Below are 23,115 nucleotides of genomic sequence, written 5' to 3' on the forward strand. Positions count from 1 at the left end.
CATGGTGAACTTCCCCTTAAAGGACTTTATTTCTCTATTTTTATATGGATCATTTATTAAGTTAGAAACCTGAAAAGTAAAAATATATTTCACAATCAAGGAAAACCTCTGGACACTGGACCCCAATAATCAGAAACACAACGTTCCGAGGGTGGTTCCCGCCAAGCCCGCAAGGAGCCGCGCAGCCGACAGCCACAGGGTCTGTGGGGGGAGGGGTGGTGCCTTTGGGTGCCTTGACAAGGCTGGGGGAGGAACCACCCCCTGCTCTCGCGTCCCCAACGCAGCCCGGGTGGGACTCACGCCGGGCTCGGACTCCCGCCAGCCTTGGCCAAGCAGCAGAAAACACAGCCAGGCCCGAGGCGCGGAGCCGGCCCGGCCACGCTGCGTCCACGGACCGCCGGCGCCGAGCAGCCCCCCGGACACCCGGGGCCCAAGCTCAGGCCCCAACCAGGCCGTCGCTTTCGGGCTGGGGGACAAGCCCCTCCCGCGCGTGCAGATGTGGGTGGGGCGGGGGCAGGACGGTGCCGTCACTCTGAGGGATCCGCACAGGCGCTGGGGAGGGGACGGCCCTTTCCCGCTGTCCTCAACAAGCTGCTTCAGGTAATAAACCTCGAAACAGGAAAACGGCACAAAAGGAAGGAGAGAGGAATCTCATCTAACCAAAGGCCTTGTAAGTGTGATCTTTCTTTGCTCTGTTAAAAAAATAAAATGTTCATGAAAAACAAAAACAAGAGATGGCAGAAGCGTGGCGTCACCGGAACTATCGCTCTCCCTGGCACCTACGCTGGCCCCTGGGGCACTCCCTCCCCGGGGGGCCACGTGCTGCTCCTGGGGCTGGCGGAGGAGCCACCACGGAGCCACCACGCACCGTCCCCTCCCAGCATCGTTAAGGCAGAAACGGGCGTGGTGGCCGCCCCGGGAACCCAGGCGCAAACGCCCCAGCGCAGGCTCAGGTCCCATCCGTGTCGGGCCTGTTAATGTCACTAAACAAAAACAGTCACAGTCCCGCCCACACCTCCAGCCCTGCCGCACAGGTACGAGCCCCTGCCTGAGACGGAACCAGGACGGGCTTTGTCAAGGCGAGCGGCCGACCCTCCCGACGCGGCGCGGCCGGCCTCTCTCTCCACGCGGTCAGGCCCCTGCGGCCCCACAGCTGAGCAGCAGCACCAGGCACCACCATGCCCTTCTCCGGGCTTACAAAAATAAATATTTATCAACAACGTATTTAACACAAAGCACCCCCGCCAGGGGCACAAAGCAGTATTTTCTAGCAGACACTAAAGCTTAACCTATAATTTAGGGGGAAAAGACCGACCCTCCAGTACCAACTTCCTCACTCTACATCCTCCGCAGAACCCAGAGGGGCAGCGTCTCCCCGAGTCCCAGCAGCAGGGCGCACGCCCACAGGCTGGCAGCGAACGCCGGGCAGAAACGCCAGCAACTGCAGCTCAGCGCAGGCCACAGGCACCAGACAGGCACCAGCGCACACGGGTTGTCAATGGTGTGTTGTGTAAAGTGCATTAATCACTTGAGAAATTCCTCAAATTTCTGATTTTCACAACCAGGTGTCACCCAATGTGTCCTGCAACCCAAGATGCTACGCGCGGTGACGGGGTGGTCAGGGGCAGGGCACCTCCAGCCCCTGAGAGGTCTTGGGGTGTTCACACCCACCAGACTGGCGTTCCGCTCCCAGACCAAATCCACAATGCCGGTGGCCTGTGAGGCTGTCGGCGGCAGGGCCCAGACCCCTTCCGTGAACTCACAGCAGGTGGGTCTGCGACCTCCCACCCCAGCCTGGGCTGCGCTGCGACCTCCCACCCCAGCCTGGGCTGCGCTGCGACCTCCCACCCCAGCCTGGGCTGCGCTGCGACCTCCCACCCCAGCCTCGGCTGCGCTGCGACCTCCCACCCCAGCCTCGGCTGCGCTGCGACCTCCCACCCCAGCCTCGGCTGCGCTGCGACCTCCCACCCCAGCCTCGGCTGCGCTGCACGAGACTCTGTGACGTCCCCTTGGGAGGACACCCAGGCTGGCAGGAGCACGGCAGGGGAGACGGGCGGGGGAGCACACCCCGGCCTCCAGTGCCGCCTGGTCTGGACGCGACCTGCGTGCTTGGGGTGGGCAGATGGGCGAGCCAAGCCAGGGAGCCAGGGGTCCCGCCGGCTGCCAGCAGGAGGCTGCCCGGGCGCAGCTCGCCCAGCCAGAGCCAGGCGGGGCCCAGGTCAACAGAGCATCGGGGGAGGACGAGAGTTGCAGCCTGGCAGCTCTAAAAATGACTCCCGAGTCAGCGTGAGGGAACGTGTGCCTTACATTGTCAGGTCTCTCTCAATCGAGCCAAACAACCAAATGCCGTCAGCGGGATCGGGAGGGGGCTCGGCAGCCTCTGCACCCTGGCGGAGCAGCCACTTTCCACAAGAACATTCCCAGAACACATGAGAAGGGGAGACTCGTCCCCGAGCAACAGGACAGTGAGTCTGAGCCAAGCGCGACGGCCCTGCCCCACCCCCAACACCAGAGCAGGAGGAGACCCCACCCTCCAGGACCCAGGGGAAGCGCGGCTGCCGGGACCGAACCCACATGCGTCCCAGAGCAGGTGCGGACGGGTGACACAGAGGTCCAGGGGGCTACGGGGGCTCTTTCACAGGAATCTTGTGGGGACAGTGTTCCCGGGGGACCCTGCGTTGGCAAGTCCACAGCGCCGGGGCGGCAGGCCTAGGACTCCTCGCCCATCTGCAGCAGCGAGTTGATGGCGGCGTCCTTGTTCCCCCTCTGGGCTTCCAGCACGGAGCGGATCACTTCCCTGTCCATGTTGGGAAACATGTCCTGGATGGCTTTCAGGTCCTCCTCGCTGCAGCGGGGCTGCGCGCTCACGGCTGGCGGGGCCACCGCCACGGGCACCATGCCGGGGCCGCAGACGGCGGGCATGCCTGGAAGCAAAAGATCGAGTCTGGTGAAAACGCGGGAGTCTCACGACAGCCCAGCACTGAAGGGAAAAGGCAACGCCGTCCCCTGGTGGCCTCGCAGGGGACGCCCCTCAGCTCTCCCACGGCACCCGGCCCGCGGGACACCGACACCCGGCCCAGGGGACACCGTGGAACCGGCGACCTGGAGACCCACCGGCACACGCGTGGGGAGGGCGGGGCGGGCGGGGCCGCACTCTGCACACGAAAACGCACCTGACTCTCCACTCTCCGCGCACCAGCTTTGTTACGGTGCGATCACCAGGCTGGGCCGGGGGTGACCCAGGTGACCAGCCATCTAGATCTAAGGCCCCACGGCTGGCACCAGACGCCACCAACAAAGCCACCCCCCGTCTGAGGACGAGCCACACGCTGTGCTCGCTGCCCTGACACCCGCTCTTCCTGCAGCAGACGCTCGAGCACGCTCTGTAGCCTGGCCATGCGTCCCTCGACTGTCACCGGTGGGACAGACAGACCACAGCAGGCACCAAACACCTCGATGAGGTGCACGCCGGCGTCTACGATGAACACAACACACGTGTCAACACCCCACCCAGGAAGATGCTCACACACACTCGAGGCAGGCGGGTGGCGTGTGGGCTCCGCTGCCTGAGACGGGCCGGGCCCCGAGGAGCCGGCCAGGCCGAAGGACTCACACAACAGAGTCCTGCCTTGAGCACTAAAGGCCACCAGCGTCTGACACGCCACCCGTCCTCTCCCCTTCAAAAGCACAGTCTTCCCAGCCAGGCCACAGGAGAGTCGGAGGAATAATTTTAGGACATAATTTTTCTTCCCTTTCTAAATTTATGAGATTGTAAAGGCAGCAGAACTCTATCTTTAACACTGGCCTAAATCAAAATTGGCAACAAGCACCAAAAAGGCGCTGAAATGGGCTGGAATTTGGCTGCAGGAGCACGAGCGGGGACCGATGGGACCGAGGACTGAGGGAATCGAGGACGGGGGCTCACGCCGAGCCCCCGCACTTCCCGCTCAGACCACGCAGCCCAGCAGGACGGGACGCCGCCCCCCAACCCCTCCCGGGCCAAGGACTTCCTTCACACCTGACACGCATGCGCCGTCCCCGCCACCCTGAGTCGTCCCCGCCACCCTGAGCCGTCCCCGCCACCCTGAGTCAGGCTGTCACACCTCGAGGGGGAGGGGCGGTCGGCACCGAGAGAAAGGACCCCAGCCACGGCAGGAGGGACGCATGCCCTTCGTCCTCTCACGGGAGGGTGCGGTGTGGCAGCTGCCTGTCCTGCAGTGGCCCTCAGCGCCTCGTGGGACGGACACGGTGGCTGCACACACAGGCAGCCCCCTGGTGTCAGGGGACAGAAGCTTGGGACGTCCCTGTGCCTGTGGGTGCCGCTCCTCCCACCGCTGCGGCACCCAGGGAACAGACTCCAGCCACCCCAGGGCGACTCTCCCCAAAGCGGGAGGGGACGGGGTTCCCGCAAAATCAGCGCGGACAGCGCAGCTCGAGGCAAGGGACAGCCTGAGCAGGAGCCCTGCGCTCCTCCCAGAGCCGACAGCGGCCGCCCAGGGGACCCGGCGCTCCCGACCCACGTCCAGCCCAGCCCTGGCCCTGAGTGCGGCCGTGTCCCCGGGAGCTGTGAGTGTGGTGCGCTGCGGCTGGCTGGGGACACTCTTGGGAACACAGGACAAGGAGCTCTGGGGCCTTGGTGGACGCCGAAGTCCCCGGGGACTCGGGCAGAGCAGAGCCCCAGGCCCCTCCAGTGGCGGCCCCGCCCGGCACACGCACAGCGCAGACGTGTCACAGGCAGCACGGGAGCCAGAGCTCGCGCCGCGGGGATCTGGGGGCACACGTCACCACCCTCGGGCGCTCCCCTCAGAAGGACGTCCGTCACCCAGGACGCGTAACTTGCCATTCACGGCACCCAGAGCAGCCACAGCAACCGAGTCAGCATGGGACCGGCCGCCGCTCAGGCCACAGACGGCCCAGGACGCCCGCAGCCCCTCCTGCGTCGGGGGTGGGGGAGGAGCCAGGAGCGCGGCGGCCGCTCACAGCTCCTCACGTGACAGAGCGTGTCCTAGGGAAGAAACCTACGAATTCTTATGTCTCAAGACTTTCAAATTGGTGGATTAATAAACACGTAACAGCAAAGGAGGAGAAAATTCTAAGTTTGTCTGGGACATTGATAAAAACCCAATTCTCATTTAAATCGAGCCATTTATGTATTTTATTTTCTTTTTTGGGGGGACAGAGTCTCTCTCTGTTGCCCAGGCTAGAGTGCCGTGGCGTCAGCCTAGCTCACAGCAACCTCAGACTCCTGGGCTCAAGCGATCCTCCTGCGTCAGCCTCCCGAGTAGCTGGGACTACAGGCATGCACCACCATGCCCGGCTAATTTTTTCTATATACTTTTAGCTGTTCAGATAATTTCTTTCTATTTTTAGGAGAGATGGGGTCTCGCTCTTGCTCAGGCTGGTCTCGAACTCCTGAGCTCAAACAATCCACCCGCCTCGGCTTCCCAGAGTGCCAGGATTACAGGCATGATCCACTGTGCCCGGCCATTTGCATATATTAAACAGCGTCCGCTGTTCCTTTCCAAATTCCCATGTTTGCTGCAAGCCCCCTGTGAGGGAAATCACGCCCTGTGAGCACGTGGCTGGGTTTACCGAGAATTCAAAGGTGGCTTGAGCGCTGGCTGTGCACGTGGAAGGTGCCGCCACGCGGCCGTGCTCTGGAGTCCTCTGTCCTGACAGCGCGAGGACAGCTTTGCCTTCACGCTGCTGAGGGCGTCAACGCTGTCGTCTGGTCGGCTCCGCAGAACTAAAGGGGCCGCACACAGAGACCCCGGCCGAGGGACGGGAGGGACAGCCCCGCGGGAACAGACTGAGACTGATTCTCGGACACCGGCGAGCACAAGCACACGGGGGTCCCCGGCGGGGCCAGGCTGCGCCGTGGGAACCCACACCCTCCCAGGCAGCCCCCTCACGCTGCAGACGGGAGGCAGAACCGCAACTCAAAGGGTTCCGGAAACTGGACAGGGGCGACTCCTCCCCCAGGATGGGCAGCTCGCGGCCAGGCACCGGCCCTCTGCGGTCGCGCCTTTCACTACCTCGTGCTGTTCCGCCACTGACGCACAGACGCCAGCTGAGCCTCGGAAACGCTCGCGGCGCCCAGGAGGGGGCTGCCGAGGGCCCCCCAGGCCAGACTCACTGCTCCCTCCCCTCCCCCGATACACGCGGGCACACACGCGGGCACACGGGCTGGCACACGCGTGGGCACACGGGCTGGCACACACGCGGGCACACGGGCTGGCACACACGCGGGCACACGGGCGGGCACACGCGCGGGCACACGGGCTGGCACACGCGCGGGCACACGGGCTGGCACACGCGCGGGCACACACGCGGGCACACGGGCGGGCACACACGCGGGCACACGGGCTGGCACATGCGCGGGCACACGGGCTGGCACATACGCGGGCACACACGCGGGCACACGGGCTGGCACACACGCGGGCACACGGGCTGGCACACGCGCGGGCACACGGGCTGGCACACGGGCTGGCACACACGCGGGCACACACGCGGGCACACGGGGCTCTTCCGTGGGACCCACAAGCACAGCGCTGCTCCCCTCCCAGGCTCACGGCCTCCTCCCAGCCAGCCGGGGAGGGGCAACCAAAGCAACCAGGTGTCCACCCTCCGCCCGGGGACGGCCAGCCCCGAGGACAACGCTCGGGAAGCCAGCGGCACCTGCCCTCCACCAAAGTGGCGTCTCCCTTTCACTCCGCAGTTCCCAGCACAGAGCACGGCCTCGCGGAATCACACTCTTCAGACATTTCTTTAAATCAAGGTTAAAAAAAACTGCTATAACCTTATGATGCCTACCAACTAATTATTAGAAATCTGTTAAAATCTAGTGACTTCAGTCATCAAAATAATCCTTTATTCTAGAAAGTCCTAACCTGTCCTCCATCTCCAGGCCACAGCTAACGGCGTAGCAGCTTCGACCATCACTCGCGTTTTCTGTCCTAACCTCATTTCATCGTTGTGGTCACTTTATCTTTCTCCACTTCTGGGAAAAGCAGAGGGAAGAACCTAGCAGACGCCCCGATGCTCGTCAGGGCACACGCCTTCCGGGTCCCCCTGGTTTCTAACTGAGCAGAGGGACGGGTCCCCCGAGGGCACAGCCAGCCGGACTCCAGCCCGGGACTGAGGGCACCGGCTGCCGTCTCGGTCCGTCTGCACAGCGGCTCCGGGACACGGACCAGCCGTGGCGGCCTCAGGCCTCCAGCGCAAGGTCACCAGACACGGGACGGCAGAAGGGCGCTGCAGAGACCCCAGGAGGACGGTGCTGAGGCTGACCTCGGAGGGCCCCTCTGCGGGAAGGACCCCTGGCACCGCAGGCAGCTCCAGGGAGAGGGCACAGGCCCCGTCACTGCGCTTCACAGCTCAGGAACGTCCCCTTGGTCTTCTGACAGTTTCCATTTCTCTGCTGCGACGGAAACGCGTTCCTTGCCTTTGGTCAGACCCCTCCGTTAACTCTTTGAACACGTTCCCGCTGCTGTAACATTTCCGGGTCATCCTGCGTCATCTGCTATTAACTGGCCTTTCCCCAGCTGTGGGTCACATGCGCTGGGCTCTCTGCCGGGCCCTGGTTTCTAACCGACGCCAGACGCCACAGATGCCCCCGAGCCTGCGCTTCCCCCAAGAACAGAGGCTGCTCGTCCCCACGGCCACACCGTCACAGGCAGGACGGCCTGAGTGCCGCGCACAGCACAGAGGTCACCAAGCCCGTCTCCTCCCGCCCACCTGGGCTGGGTGCCAGGCCCGTCACGGTGCATGCAGGGCGAGGTTCTGACTCCACGCTGGCCGCTGGCGTGACGGGGGAGCTGACGAGGCCGCTCCACTCTGGCTGGGCCGGACTCCAGCACCCCACACTGCCTGGCTGATCTGTCCTGCCCAACCCCACAGCCAGCCCAGAGCTCGAGCGGCCGGCGCCCCACCACCACCCACATCCCCAATGCCCTGCCCGGGCCTCAGCCACTCCACGGCCCTGGCCTGTGGCCCTCACCGCCTCGGCACAGAGGGGCCACCTGCTGCGCTTGTCCCCGCCCCAGCTCCCGACCCAGGCGGAGACTGTCTCAGGCAAAAACCCGGGTGACCACAGGCTCACCCCAGGTGTCTCTTCTCCCAGGGGCCTGCTGGCCGACGCGTGGCCCACCGCCGTGGCTGCTATGGCCGTGCGTGGCGGGGCCAGGGGAGCACCGGCCGCTGCCACAGCCGCAAGCGGGCGCTGGCCCAGAGCCGACACGGGGGTGTGAAATGCGACAGCATGAAAAGCCACTTCCCGCTGGGCTGCGCGGCACAGACTGGCAGCTCCGACGGGCAGACGGACGGGCAGGGCCAGCGCGCGCCGCAGTGGGCTCTGCCTGACAGGGCAGGGCCTCCCCGGGCAGCAGCTCGAGCTCCGTAACCGACGCCTGGAGACCACACTTCCACGGCTCCGAACACTTCAACTCACCCAGTGGGTGCCAACAGTCAGAGAAAACACAAACTCTGTTTTCTACATATGCATAAAAAACTCAAATGTCACACCAGCCTCCTGGCTTTTAGAAAGCTCTTCCTGAAACATCCGTGTGTACGCAGCTCTAGGCTACGTGGAACACCTATGCCGGGGCCCAAGTCCCCTCCCCACCCCCTCCCGAGCCTGCTCCTGCCGCGCGGGGGACACACCTGCGATGGGCACGTAGCCAACGCCCTGCTGGTACACGGTCGGCATCAGCACCACCGGCTGGGGCGGCATCACCATGGCGGCCGGCAGCAACTGAAACACAGGGGAGAACACGCCACACGGCAAAGCCTCGTCACCCAGTGGCACCACAGCCATCCCAGCCACAGAGCCCCTGCACCGACGCCCGGCCATGTGCCCCGCTGGAAGCTGAGGCCAGGTGACCGGGCTGGAAGGTGCTGCCCGGCCCACGGGCCCACGGCCACCAGAACGTGAGCAAAGGCAGGCGGCGTGAGACGGCGGCACCTGCCCATTCACCGCAGCTCAGACTTCAGCTCAAAACTCGTTCACTGCAAGGAAGTTAAGTGTAACACTGGCTTTGTGTTTATCGAAATGTCTGTCAAAGGCACGCAACAGCATTCTTGCGGGACTGCACTCACGTCAGGGGCAGGTTTTAGAATATTCCAGCATCGCTACGACAGCCTGGCGCGGCGCCAGACCCCGCCTCCCTGCACAGCAAGCAGCCTGGGAGCCGCTGGCACACACAGGCGCTTACACGCCTCTCGACTTTCACGTTTGCTTGAAATTTTTTACAGTAAAGTTAAAATAACATTAATTTTTTAAAATCTCCTGGGTGACAAAGAGGACATGGTAGCAGCCTGGGTCCCAGACCCCCCAACCTGCTCTCTGAAGCCCCAGAAGCTGCAGGGGCCCAAGGACAGACTCGTGGGAGCTGGCCCTGCCCAGCACGGCCAGGCCTCCGATCTGCAGGCCTGAGGGCAGTGTCCCCCCCGCCCCCACCGTGTCCCCGAGGAGACGCTGGGCCACCGTGCGGCCAGGAACTGCCCTGTGGGGAGGAGCCCGCCGGCCGCAGGGCCCAGAGCAGCAGGCACAGGGCGGCCGCCTGCATCTCGGCCCGGCGGGCGACACAGCTCCACCCCAAGGGCAGGACTGGGGGAGGCCGAGGACACAGGGACCCGCAGTAGGGACCACCTCAAGGGGCGGCCACCTCAGGGACACGACCAGCCTCCCAGCCACCCGCCCGAGGCTGTGGCTCTGTCCCTGGGAGGCCCAGTCCCGCAGCCTCACCGAGTAGGACATGACGAGGTTGATCATGCCCTCCTTGTCGTCGCCCTGCCTGCCGCTCAGGCAGTACCACTTGTCCTCCACCGCGCCCTCCTGCTTCAGGGACTCGGGGATGGTGACGTGGGTCCAGGCGATGCGGTCGTCCATGGAGAAGGCGCGCTGCGGAGACAGCGCAGGGAGGGTCTGCCGCGTCCCCACCCCACGCCCCTTCCCCGAAGCAGGACTCTGCCCTCCCGCCGCCCCGCCATCCAGGACCTCCCGGTCTCCCGCTCCTCTGCAGAACGGGGCCCCCGCACCGGCCCCCCACTAACGAGACCCCCAGGGCACCTCCAGGGCCTAGACAGTGGGGCATCAATGGCGTTCGGGAATGGCCAGGGGGCTTCCCTTCCCTCCGACCACCGTGACGGGCGGGGCCGGCCCTGAGGACAGAGACAGCGAGCGAGAGCCCCCAGGATGCTGTCCTCGTCCAGTCTCGGTTCAGGGACACCCGCTGCTCCTCCTCCACCCTGGGGCCCGACACCTGATCCTCCGGCCACCCCCTCCGCCAGCCCCAAAGCAGGGTGGGCCCAAGGCGGGAAGCAGGAGGAAATGGCCCTGCCACCCGTGCCCACCCAGCTTCCCACACACTCCCGATCCTGGAGGACCCGAGGGGGAGTGGCGGGAAGGGCGGGGCAGGGGGCAGAGGGCAGAGGCCGTGCCACCACTGGCCCGGCTGCCCCACGCCCCTCCGGCTCTTGCGCGGTGGCCCAGGCACGAGCTGTGCAAGAGCCTCGCTGCGTCCATCTGCGCTTCCGGCTCCCCCTCAGGAAGCCCCTGGACACCGCAGCGCACGACCGCTCAGGACACTCGGGGACGCTACCAGTGGCCACTGAGACTCGTGCCACCAAGAACATTCCCACCCAGCAACACAGCCGCTCTCATCCGGAACTCAGGCTCTGGTGAGCAGCGGCCATCTGGCGGTGCCGGCTGGGGGGACACAGGTCCACGATGTCCCCAGAGGGCCCTGTGTGTCACTGGTGGCATCCCCAAACGCAAGGCCGGGAAAGCAGCTGAGGGCTCTCCTTTCCCAACTCCGTGCAGGAAGCAGGACCCTGTCTCGTGCCCACTACAGTGCCAGGTGTGGGGCCACCCAACAGCTGGCCGGCAGCCCAAAGTCACCGCAGGGGCGCGTTCCGACCCCACGGGTGGCCCCTGCAGCAGTGGGGCGTCCCCCTCACCTCATCGAAGATCTCCAGATAGAAGGAGTCCACGCCCGGGGGCACGGTGCAGTGGATGACCTTATTCCAGCGAGGGTTCTTGGCGCCGTTGTGGGCCGTGGGCGTCTCGTACACCGCGTAGCCCAGGCGCAGTCGGCAGTAGGGGTCCATGCGGGTCATGCCGTAGTTCTTGGCCAACTTTGCCTGAAACGAAGCCAGCGTCAGGAACAGCAGGTGCCGACCGTCAGAGGGGACATGAGTGCTCGCCTGGGCTGCGGCGTCCTCGACCCCTCGAGGGCCTCGGTTTCCAGACAGTGGAGCTGCCACCGCTGAGTGGGGGCGCTGGGGGCGGACACGAGAGCTCCACTTGGGCAAACTGAGTCTGGAGCGCCCGCTGGACGCCCGGGGAGAGCAGCCCGGGCATCTGGAGTGGAGCTGAGTGGCAGCTGGGGCCAGAGCCAGCGCACGCGGTGCTGCAGGGCCTCTGACCTGGGCACGCGGGCGGAGCCGGGGAGGAAGGCGGCTTCAGGCCCCCTTGGCACCCCCTCGGGGCCAGGCGGTGGCAGGGGAGGCGAATGGGGCACCTCGTGGGGCCCCAGACGCCGAGGGAAGCAGCTCTGCTCAGAGAGGAGGGGAGACCCGCAGGCCGAGGCACCGAGTCAGGAGACGGGGCGTCCCCGGGCACTGATGCGCGCAAGGCCGGGTGGGCGCGTGCAGGGTGCAGGCAGGCTGCCCACGCGGGCTCGCGGGCTCATGAGAGAACCGGGAGTGGCCGCACGGTGGGCGCCACCAAGGCCACCGCCAAGGCCCGGCCAGCTCTGGCGCTCGGCCCCTCCAGGAGGTGGTGGACGGGAGCCCCCGCCCAAGTCGGTGCTCATCATCTTACTGATTCTTGTCACAACCCGCAGGGACCAGTGTCTCTCACACATACTGTTTTCCAACATCAGACACGTTTCAGGAAAAGCTGGACTCAGAGAAAGTTCCACGTGTCCACACAGGAAATGTGGCGTAAACACCGGAATCCTCGCCGCGGCCCCCGCCCCAGGCGGGCAGGAGGGAGGGACACCCACCTGCACCACGGTGACGTTGAGGCGGCCCACGGTGCCCACCGCCCCTCCGTACTGCAGCTGCTGGGCGGCCTGCGCGTCCAGCTGGATCTGCTGCTGCTGCTGCGTGGGCGTGATGCGCAGGAAGTCCTGCGGCAGCTCCCCGATGAACACCTGCGGGGGGACGGCGGCGTCAGCGCGGCAGAGCGGGGAAGCCCGCGCCGCGGGGCCAGCCTGGGCCGCACCAGTGCGGGCGCGCGTCCTCACTCAGCGCGCTCGGCCCGAGCCCCCCGGGGACCCTAACTGAGGACAGGTTCTCGGCCCAGAGGCGGCCTGGCAGGAGGCACCCTGGGCCCTTTTCAAAGGTCTCACGCGCTCAGGGACCCATGTCTGTGACCTTCTCTGGGGCTGCCACACCTGGGGCCAGCCGACAGCAAGTCACTCGCTCAAACTGAACAAGACGAAATCTGAACCTTGGACCTAAAGTTATTTGGAACACCCTCTGTGCCGATATGCCTCAAACAGTCCTACGTCTAACGGTTAGAATTCAGAAACTCTCTAAAAGAAAACAAGAAGTAAATGGATTCAGAACGAAAACCTCGAAAGACCTCAGCAGTCTGCGTTCGGCCCCAGCCCCCTGTGCCCGGCCCTGGCGGGAGAGGGCCCCGCCGCCAGGCTGGGGGGACGGGCTCCTCAGGGCCATAGCGGAAACCAGAGCGTGTCACACGCGCATTTGGGGACAGTGCGCCTGCTGACAGCTGTGCCAGGGAGCCCTGGGGAGGCCCAGGTGTCTGGAACTTCCTGACCACCTGCTGCGCAGACCAGGCACCTGCACCAGCCTGGGACATGGACTCCCAGCGGCACAGTGCCAGGCAGGGTTCCAGAATGTTCTGCAGTTTATTGAACTCTGTACCCACTGTGCTGTAGTCACCTTTCGTTTTAGAGGTCCCTGGAAGGGTCCAGTTCCTCTCCTGTCCCCCCGTCTCGGGCCTGGAAACACGGCCCAGTCGGAGCTCCAGAACCAGTGGGACCGCAGGAGGCCTGAGCCGCTCCAGGCGCTGTCTGCGACACCAAGGCCAGGGACTGTCCGCGGGCCGCACCCTCTGCACCCACCTGAGCAGCCAGCTTGCTGCGCCCACTGTCCTTTCCTGACAGGTCGCCCTTCCCCACGCTCGGCCCCGTCTCTGCCCCTCGGAGGAGCGTCCCAGGTGGGGACGGCAGCCCACCCTCGCCCCTCCAGCCTCCTGCACAGGCCCCAGCTGCTGCTGGAAAGAAGCAGGCACCTGGGGACTGCGGTCGCCGGGTGACGGCTCAGGCCGGCCTCCCCCGGGGCGGCCCCTCCAGGGGTGCGTTACCACCGGGCCCGGGAAGAGCCACGAGAGCCCCGTGGCACAGACACCAGCACCTGTTCCCATCAGCACACGGGAAGCACCAGGGCAAGGACCCTTCCCCCGCCTCCCCGGGGTTCACAGCCCAGAACTCTCGCAGACACCTGGCCCCAGGGCACCCCCGCCCGTCCGCAGGGCCCTGGCACAGGCCCTCCAGGCGGCACACGAGCTCCGTCTGCTCACCGCGAACCCAGTGCCTGGCAGACCTGCGTTGGCCAAGTCCTTGGGGCCAATGTTCACGGCCAACTCTGCTTTATGTATCTGAGAAACAACTGCCCGCTTGTGCCACACAACAGCTCTGGGGACACGGCAGGGACAGAATGCACACCCCGCAGACAGACGGGCGAGCTCGCGTCCCCGCTGCCAGGAGCAGAGGGAAGCGCCCGGGACGGGGTGTGGGCCTCGGGGTCGTCGACGGGGTCAGGAAACTGGGTCAGGGTCCTTTGCTACTTCACCGCTGGTCTGTCCCCTAGAGCCGTCTCCCTGTCACCGCACCCACTCAAGACGGTGCCATCGCTTTCTCATGGGAGAAAATAAAACTATATCGGAGGTCAAACAATCCAGTGTTATTTTTCAACAAGGATCTAACCTGAAAATTCCAAATATGAAATGAGGGTTTTAACAACATAAACGAAGAGCGTGAACAACGTTACAGGGAAGGAGAGCGGGCTGCCGTGGACACGGTGGGTGGACCCCAGCACAGCCAGGTGACCAGGCCAGCTGTGAGAGCTGCTCGTGTGACGGGAATGCCAGCAGGGAAACCGGGTGAGGGACACACAGGGACTCTGTGCCATCTTGGTAACTCTTCCATTAAATATAAAATTATCACAAAATTAAAAATTTCGATTTAACCTAGAGACAGAGAGAGAAAGCTGCATTAGTTGTCTGGGGCCGGCTGCCGGAGGAGAAAGGCGGGTCCGCTGCCCCCACGACCCCGCGACCCCGCAACCCCTCAGCCGAGCCTGAACTCGCCCAGAGGAGGAGGGACTCCCCGGCCTGCGAGACGCCACCGTCACCGTGAGCAAAGTGCGCGACCGTTTCGCAAGTCACAGGGAGCCCAGGCGCCAAGGAAACCGCACCACTGCCGCCATCAGCAAACCTGCGCTCCTTAATGGACTTTGAAAACTCAGAGCTAATCCTAAAACTTATTTTTGTTGTGTGATGATGGAGAAAATGTTTGAATGGTCACTTGAAAATATGTGTTTTATCCTGATTCAAAGACTTGGGAATACAGAAATAAAAATGCTTAATCCTGATACATAACGGGTATTTTTTAAACAATTTACTTAAATGTGTAAGATGACCACACTGAGTTCGACAGCAACAAATAACTTTAAATGCCTGCGTGAAGACCCCATGACGCCACCGCCAGGCGCGGCCCGTGGGTGCGGGCTGCCAGCCAGGCGCGGGGCCCACAGGGCCACGCAGCCCGGAGAGCGGCCAGGCGGTCCTGAGCCGCCAGCGCGTGGGGAGCCCGGCACCCGGAGGCGGAGGGGGTGAGGCCCACCCACCAGGTAAAACCGTAGGAGGTTTGTGCACAAAAATGCTGGAAGAATTTTCAAGAACAGACCTCGGGGGGAGGAAGGCAGGGAAGATTTAGTTTTAATTTATTTATACTTTTATATCCTGATAGTTATTTTAAAAAACAATTTTTTTACCACAGACATGAAAAACTCTGGGGGAAAAAGAGACATGGAGCTCTCTGGGTTTTCACTTCTCTTAAAACAAAAGCTGCTTTTATAAGTATTAGCCTATTTTAAAGACAGTTTGAAATGTAACTTAGTATTTCTTGGAATCGCTGATTCTTCTTCCGCCCCACGTGGGGCTCGCAGAGAGGATCCCGGCTGGGGCGGGAGTTCCACCCCAACGCAGTGAACTTTCCCATCATGAAAGAAGAGATTTGCAAAACTCACTTCTATTTAAAGTAATTCCCCTTTAAGTCCACACTTTAGTTTTGGCACCGACATAAAGTCTTAATTATTCTTCATTATTCTTCATGTCGTGCGGGTGGTCACTCCTAGGCTAAACACCTGTTACGCGCCCACTGTGAATATTCCTGCCGCAAGTTTCCAGCGGAAAGCTCTGCCCGGCCGCTCAGACGCCCTGGCCCCCTCAAGGACCCAGCACCTGCCATCTCCCTCTTCCTCGGGGAGCAGGGGCCGCTCGTATTTATTCCAAAGTGATCTCTCTCCAGTTAGAAGCAAAAAACCACCACAAAACCACGTCCCTGGGCTCCACGTCCATCCGCTGCTGGGTGTCACCTTCCCCCTTCTCAGCAGCAGCAGGAGGCTGGACCAGGCTCCGGCCCTGCAGCCCCTACGCCCGGAACCCTCTGCAACCAGGCACTGGCCGAGCTCCACGGCAGCCTCAGGCCCACGACACGTCCAGCAAATGACCCCCGAGCGAGCGGCTGCGAGCGGCTGTCACAGGCGTGCGCTCGGCAGGCCCAGAGCGTCCTCCCACCTGGGGCCCGGAGGGACGCCCAGCACCCCCCGCCCTGGAACCAGCCTCCACTTACTTTCCTGTGTCACCTTCCCAGGGCCCACGGCAGAAACCTGCTCAGCTCTCTCCCCTTCAATCGCCCCCTCCCTTGGTAACGAGGACGGGACAGGCACCTCAAGGCCACGATGCCGGGCGAGGCCCGACCCTGCCAAGGTGTCCACGCAGACACTAGCACGCTGTGTGAGGAAGACTGGGAGCCACAGCGCTGAAGTGAACGTGTGTGCCTTGAAGACAGCAGAAAGAGAAGATAAAATGACAGACGAGTCACCAAAGGTTAGCATATAAAAGGTGACCAAAGAACACGTGACTTGAAATGCAGTCTCTACCAGGAATTCCACGGCAGCCAGCCTCCCATCCCACGAGCCAGGAGCGGAGACAGAAAACCCTGTTCTCACCCAAACAAAACAAAAACCAGCCAAGCGACAGGCCTGGGGGGACAGAGCACTGGAGAGGCACAGGCGTGGCAGGCAGGCACAGGGGGTGCCGGGGCCGGGCCCAGGAGGTGCAGGACAGACGCCTCCCAGTGCCACTGTGTGCCTGAGGCTTTCACAGTAAGATGCTGGGGGACATGGCTGCTCTTACGGTGCTTGTATTTTAATGAGAGAAGACACACAGACAGCAGCAATAAACCGAGGCACGTGTCAAAGGCAGCAAGTGCTGTAAACCTGTAAGGCCACGGCAGGCGGCGGAGGCACCGCACACTGCCCCAGGCAGCAGGCGGCCTCAGTGACAAATGCCATCTCGGCAGGACCTGAATGACGAGGTGTCAGCCCTGCAGGCCCTGGGAGAGTGACTCAGGGTCGGGAAATGCTTGCGCAGCAGGCCCAGCCGGGAGCCTGTCTGGCAGGTCACGGGACAGCAGGGAGGTGGCAGGGCTGGAACGGGGTCAAGGGACAGAGGACGGGGGACCAGCAGTGGTGGCCCCCGAGGGAGGTGAGGAACCGGGCAGGCGAGGGCAGGCGCTGGGCACCTGAGGGCAGGGTGCAAGCGAAGGCCGGCCCATCCGACGAGGGACCCGGGGGGCGAGGGTGGCAGCGATGTGGCCCAGCAGGGGCCACGGGGACTGCGATCCTGGACGTGCTCTGCCTGGGGGGCGCAGAGACAAAGCCTGAGCTACGTGAAGGAAGGAGACACAGGTGGGCGGAGGAGGACCTGCCCCCTGCAGCGTCCAGCCCACCCAGGGGAGACGGCAAGGAGCTGCCGTGTGTGTCTGGACCTCAGGGAGGAGGCGGGAGGAGACGGAGCCACTGTCCTGGCGGGGGCGTGCAGCCAGGACACCAGAGAACCCCGGAGGGGCTGAGTAGACAGAAGAGGGGAGGAGAAGCGGCGAGGGCAGCCAGCACGCCCTGCGGAGCCAAGCGGAGACTGAGCCGTGAGGGAGGGTCTGCCGCCCCCTTGCCCACCGCGGGGCAGTTCTCCGAGGGCTGGGAGCTCGCATGGGGCTTCCTGAACAGGACGGCCACTGCCAGCCCCTCCAAACCCCCTCACAGTCTCCCCGTTCCCGGCCTCGGGGGTCGTCCACCTACAGCTGGCACAGTGGCCCCTCCCGTGGTCCTCAGCAACCACACAGCCACCCTGCACCCCAACCCCAGCACCGGGGGTGCTGACGCCAAGATCCGAGACGGAAAATGGCAGGAGCGGAACTCCCAGGCGGGGACCTGGCCCAGAGCAGCAGCCGAGCCTCCTGAGGCGTGGGCAGGCCCCGCAGCTCGCGAGGTCACGGCCCCTCCCACGCCCAGACGGCTCGCCAAAGGGCGACACTGGGGCCAGGGAGGCCAGGCAACCGGCCCCCAGCCGGAGAGCCGTCCCCACAGTCAGAACCACAAGTTGTAACCACTAAAATCTCAACCAGGAGTTCAGGGGAAGGTGACAAAAAGCAACAGCCTGTGGGACAGGCCAGAAGCAGCGCTGCGGACGCAGCGAGGAGAGACGGGGCGGGAAACGCAGAACAGGAGGAGGGAACATTGCGCGGGGCGGAAAAGCAACCACGCCTGGGATGCCACGCACGGTAAAAGTGCCTTTCAGGAAATGGAGGAACGGCAGCTGCAAACAAACACTAGGTTTTCCCCCAAGAAAATGAGTTTTCCACCCTAAAAGATGACCCTGAGGCAAAAGCAAGGATCCCAACGGAGGGTCTGAAGCACTAGACGCAGCGAGAACAGAGTGGCAGCCGTGGGCGTGAACCCGAGCAAGCCGGGCTGGGCACGGTCACACTCGCGGTGGGGCCACACACGGCAACTGCACGTCACACACGGCACCTCGGCCGGGAGGGCCGACCTGGGGCGCGGCCGAGGTCTCCGTGCGGGTCAGGGGACAGCAAATACAATGGTTCACTTTGGAACCTGCCAGGTCTGCGTATAGAATGTCTGCGATAACTCCTAAGAGAACAGAAATACAATACACCTTTCCAAGCCAGTGGAGAATAAACAATCGAATTCTAAAACATTATGTTCAGTAAATCTAAAATAAGACAAAGAGAGAAAAAGAAACAAGTAGGACAAATAAAAGCACGAAAGCAACGGTTGAACAATAAGCACGTACGTATGTGCAGGTGCGCAGGTGTCTGCACCTGGGAACTACGCCGTGTGTTGCCGTCGAAAGCCTCAGACCTGCGGATCTGACCTTTTAAGAGTGCAGCCACACGCTGCGGATAACACACCCATCTTAAACATAACGGTTCAGAAAAATGTAAAGATAAGGAATGAAAAACGCATCAGGCAAATGCTCTCTGGAAGAAAGCTGGAGCAGCCACACGCGTGTCAGATGGAACAAACGTGGCAGCTTTCACTCCGCGCAGGACACCACCGGGTCCGCACACAGTGACGGGTTCGACGCACAGGAAGAGGCAGTGACTCCAAACTTGCGCTCACTGCTGACCTGGCCGAAAGAATCCAGAGCAAACACCCACAGGGACCCAGCACGGAGGAGCGGTGACCAGCCGGCGGTGCCACGCCCTGCGCTCAGGACCCCGGCCAGCAGGAAGCGGTGCCCACCTGAGGGCTGCCCACCTGAAGGCCAGTCCAGGTGAGCGAGCAGAGGGAGGCGGCACGGGGGATATATGGAAATCACAGGTTCTTCAAGACACTTGAAAATGGGAAGTGAACACAAACCTAAAGAGAAAGCCGATTCCTCCCTCTGCTGACGGGAAGTTAGGGGAAGAGCAAGCACTTGGCTTGCCGTTCCTCTCCGGGCGGTATCTCCGGACAACCAGGCAGCACCGGCTGGTGGGAAAGCTTATCTCTACGCACAGTCCCAGTGAAATGTGGAACAGATGATAAAATTCAAAAGCCACCCTCTGCCACCCCTCACGAAGTCACTGATTCGGCCACAACTACCAAGGAAGTGAAGGCTGGGGGGGGGGGGCAGCGCGGGCCCCCAAGGGAGAAGCCACCAACAGGCGGGGCCAGGCTGCCTCCCCCTGGACCTGCTGGTGGCCCACATCTGCTCCAGCAGGACACGGAGTCAGGACCAGGCTGGACTCAGCCGGCACCCACACGCCCACAACAGAGCCCTGCCCAAGATGCTGCCCCTGCGCCTGCGCCTGGCCCGGACTGCGCCTCCCTGGCTGGCAGGCACCACTGTGGTTTGCAGCGGAGTCTCCCGAAAGGCCCCCAGGCTCTCACAGGGAAGGCAGGGCCCACGCTACTCCGTGCAGGGACGGATATGGTGCAATGGATAGAAAACGGTTGTAATTCCAAACAGTTTAAAAGGGAGGCAAACACAGCAGAGGGCCGCGGCATCCCTCAGTGGCTACTCAAGGAAAAACGCTCTCCTTAAGATCCACTGGACCTCCTGAAAGGGAGAGAGACATCGGCTCTCCGGGAGGGAGAAAGCAAAGATTTCTTTCAGAACAGTCTAGCTGGTTCCACTCACGTCCTCTCCACACCCCACCCCTCGGCCCCCATGAGAGGCCCCTCTGCTCCTTCAAAGCCCAGGGACTTCGCTGTCACCCTCAGCACGAGTGGGAGGCAAGGGCCAGCCCACAGTCACAGCTGCCGCGAGCCGCGTCCAGACACGGGACCCTGGGCCAGCTCAGTCCTGCCAGGGGCAGGCACTTGGCAGCGCCGCCTCCCTGGGCCTGGCGCTTACCCAGCGCCACCTTCGTCAGCACTGGCCACACCACAGCTGCTTTGGGCCTGAAAGCCCAGCACCTGTTGACCCTGTACCGCCACCGCTCCATGACGCAACAGAAACAGGAGTGACCAGACACGCACCACGTCAGCACACACTGCGGAAGTTAGAGCCGCGCTCGACTCCAGCACCCGGCCAGCGGCCTCTCCAAGTATGAGCCGGCCTGGGGAAGCAGGGAGTGGACGGAGGGCACCGCGAGGGGAAGGGCCGTGCGGGCCCATCGTCGCCAGGGCCAAGCCCAGCCCTCCGCCTGCAGCCCAGGCCCCCCCAACCTCCCCCCTCTCCTCTCGTCTCCACCTCCAGACCCTGCTTTCAATACGCCCCCTCCATGCCCACCCCACACCCCTGTCCCTCCTTCAGGTTCAGGTTAGCTATTCCTCCCTCACCCTACGTCCAGCCGGGTTGGGCCACCACTGACAAACGTCACAGCATCTAACACTCAAGACCACAGATCCGATGGCGACTGTCACCAGGTGGTGCACCTGTGCTGCCCTGCAGGATCCCGGTGGCAGGAACTGCCCCTGCGTGTTCCCTGTATCGGGGCTGCCCTAGATGTCGTGGTCAGTAATGCTGGTTGAAAAGTCACACGCACTCCGAGAGACACTTGGGACCCTGGTCACCAACAACACCTTCTTAGAGCCCCCGACAGCCCTGACCCACAGCCAGTGTGGCTGCTTGCTGACAGGTCAGCGGGGCGCCCCTGAAACACTTGTCTATACACGCTGTGATGTCCGGCTGAGTTATACCCGGAACACAGCCCAGGAAACGCCACATGGAAAGTCTGACCAAACGTCAGTCCTCGACGCCACAGCCCCTGCGTGTTTGAACACTGTGTGACATGCCCATTACTCATCGCAGTGTAAGCCGCACGTAGTCACAGCGCCAGGTGACCGTTTCCCTCAGCGACAGGAAGCGCCAACTGGTGCTGCCTGCTCAGCTTGTGCTGGACATCGCAGGAATTCAGACTCAGTCCCCCAGCCCAGTCGGGCTCCCAGGAGGTGGAGGACAGCTCCCAGGCCACACGGGGTGGAAGGGGCCATCCTGCCCGGCCGCTGTGCCACCGCTCTCCAGAAGGGGACAAAGATGGGAGCATGTGGGTTCCCCTGCATCTTGGTCAGCCAGCTGGGTGGAAGTGACAGAGTGCTGACGCGATCCAGCTGCTGTAGTTCACGCTGTCGGACTGAAGATGGAGCCGGAACCCCCGACCAGACACGGCCAAGGCTCCACACCTCGCTGTGACCAGACGTGTGTCTGCTGTGCCTCACAGTCCTCAGAAAAGCTATCTGTGCACAGCGGGGCTTCCACAAAACCTGGGGCTCATTTCAAACTCAGAAAAAACGTTTTACGCCAAGAATCTCCTCTCATCAGGAAAAACACCAACAAGACTTGTCAATACCCAGTTTTAAGGATGAGGAAAGCCCCGGTAACCATGGTACTTCAGCCACGTTCCATACTGGACTTCCCGACTAAAGGGACACTGCAGCACCATGTCACCTTTGGCACATGATGAACCGCTGTTGATAAAGACTCCACTACCGTGACAATCCGCCCCGGCCCAGTCTCAGCGAGTGAGCAGGCCACTCAGGCCAGGAGCCGGTCCTGACTCAGTCTACACCAGCTCAGCTGCAGTGACGCTACAGAAACGGGAGAGGCAACACTCAGAAGGAGAAATCCGGCCATGGAAGGACTCTTTGAAGTTCTGGGCTCCTATCCTCTCATTTGCAAATGAAGAAACTGAGGCCCTGAACAGTGACCACTAACTGGGGACACAGCTGGGCCCAAAAGCTGATCACTATTGCCCTGGCTTCGTGTGAGAAAGAGAACGGCCTCCATATGTGTGACGGACTGGGCTGTGGGACCCTCCTCCACCTGGGGGGGCCCACCCGGGGCGAAGGGGACCCTCCTCCACCTGGGGGCCCACCTGGGGCGCAGCGAATCCTCCTCCACCAGGGGGCCCACCTGGGGCACAGCGAATCCTCCTCTACCTGGGGGCCCACCCGGGAAGAAGGGGACCCTCCCCCACCTGGGGGCCCACCCGGGGCGAAGGGGACCCTCCTCCACCTGGGGGACCCACCCGGGGCGCAGCGAATCCTCCTCCACCTGGGAGCCCACCCGGGACGCAGGGGCCCTCCTCCATCCAGGGGTCTTTAGGGTGTGGGCTCCTCCATCTAGGGGCCCACCCGGGGCGTGGGCCCTGTCCCTCGGGGCGGCCTCCCCTCCGCTCTGCCCCGGGCGGGAGGGAGCCCGAGCCTGGCCCAGCGCCGCTGATGTCCGCCAGGCCCGCCAGCCCAGCGCCCGCCGCCGCGGCCGAGGGAAGCAGCCGGGCCCGAGGCCCCGCCCGCCGTCGCCGCAGGTCGCCGCCCCCGCCCGACCTCGCCCGGAGGACTTACCGGCCCGCGCTGCGTGCTGACGGTGGTCGCCATGGTGCTGCGGCCGCCCCCACGCCCCGCCGACCCGAGAGAGGCCAGACGAGCCCTTGCGCCTCGCAGGAGCCTGCGACCAACGGCCGTCACCGCGAAGCCGCCGCGGCCACAGTCAGCTGACGGCCGCCGCGCCCCGCCCCCGGCACCGCCCCACTGCGCAGGCTCCACGCCAGGCACCGCCCCTTCCGGTTCCCTCGCGCACGCGTGCTGCCGGCCGGGCGGGGACCCGCCTCCCGGAGGACGCCTGCGCAGTCGCTCTCTACACGAGCCCGACGGCCCCGCGAAATGGCTCCCGCCGTGGGCGTCTGCGCATGCGCAAGCTCAGTCGCCCTGCGCCTGCGCTGTAGGGATGGTCCCGGCTGGGCTGTGGGCTCCGCTCCGAGAGGCGCGGAGGCGCAAGTCAGCCCCTTTGTCTACCGCGAATCCTCCGGCGGAAGCGCCTGTGTGTTCACGTTGTTAACATAGGAGTCAGGGTGCAGGGGCGAAGCATGCGGGCTGGACTCTCCCCCCGTCCCCTCCCTTCCTTCCCTCCCCTCCCCCTGCCCCCCGTCCCCTCCCTTCCTTCCCTCCCCTCCACCTGCCCCTTGTCCCCTCCCTTCCCGCCAGCTCCGCCCCGTCGCCTCCTCTCCCCTCCCCCGACACCTGTCCCCCACCGCCGACTCCGAGAAGCAGCTGGGAGTGGTGGGT

At 63.5% G+C, this 23,115-nt stretch overlaps 1 protein-coding gene across 2 annotated transcripts; it reads right to left on the reverse strand.

The window, feature by feature from the left end:
• Nucleotides 1-22,514, reverse strand: TOLLIP (toll interacting protein). Of its 2 annotated transcripts, none has more exons than XM_069471887.1 (6): nt 22,396-22,514; nt 12,009-12,158; nt 10,960-11,142; nt 9,746-9,901; nt 8,662-8,752; nt 1-2,924 (listed from the first exon to the last, which is right to left on the reverse strand). In XM_069471887.1, the coding sequence occupies exons 1-6, from the start codon at nt 22,426-22,428 to the stop codon at nt 2,710-2,712; spliced, it is 828 nt and encodes a 275-aa protein (XP_069327988.1). In that variant the 5' UTR covers nt 22,429-22,514; the 3' UTR covers nt 1-2,709. The 2 variants fall into 2 exon arrangements, with proteins under 2 accessions (XP_069327988.1, XP_069327990.1); XM_069471889.1 differs by lacking the exon at nt 22,396-22,514 and adding an exon at nt 12,916-13,219.
• Between the last annotated feature and the right edge of the window lie 601 nt (nt 22,515-23,115).

Source organism: Eulemur rufifrons, chromosome 6 (assembly GCF_041146395.1).
Source record: "Eulemur rufifrons isolate Redbay chromosome 6, OSU_ERuf_1, whole genome shotgun sequence".
Lineage (NCBI taxonomy): Eukaryota > Metazoa > Chordata > Mammalia > Primates > Lemuridae > Eulemur > Eulemur rufifrons.

Bases quoted from the DNA above. Each gene is read 5' to 3' on its own strand.
- TOLLIP (XM_069471887.1), bottom strand. From the start codon at position 22,428: ATGGCGACCACCGTCAGCACGCAGCGCGGGCCG. The intron at 11,143-12,008 runs GTGGGTGTCCCT...GCTTCGTTTCAG, and splicing joins TCAACGTCACCGTGGTGCAG to GCAAAGTTGGCCAAGAACTA. The intron at 2,925-8,661 runs GTGTGTCCCCCG...TTTTGCTTCCAG, and splicing joins TGGCTACGTGCCCATCGCAG to GCATGCCCGCCGTCTGCGGC.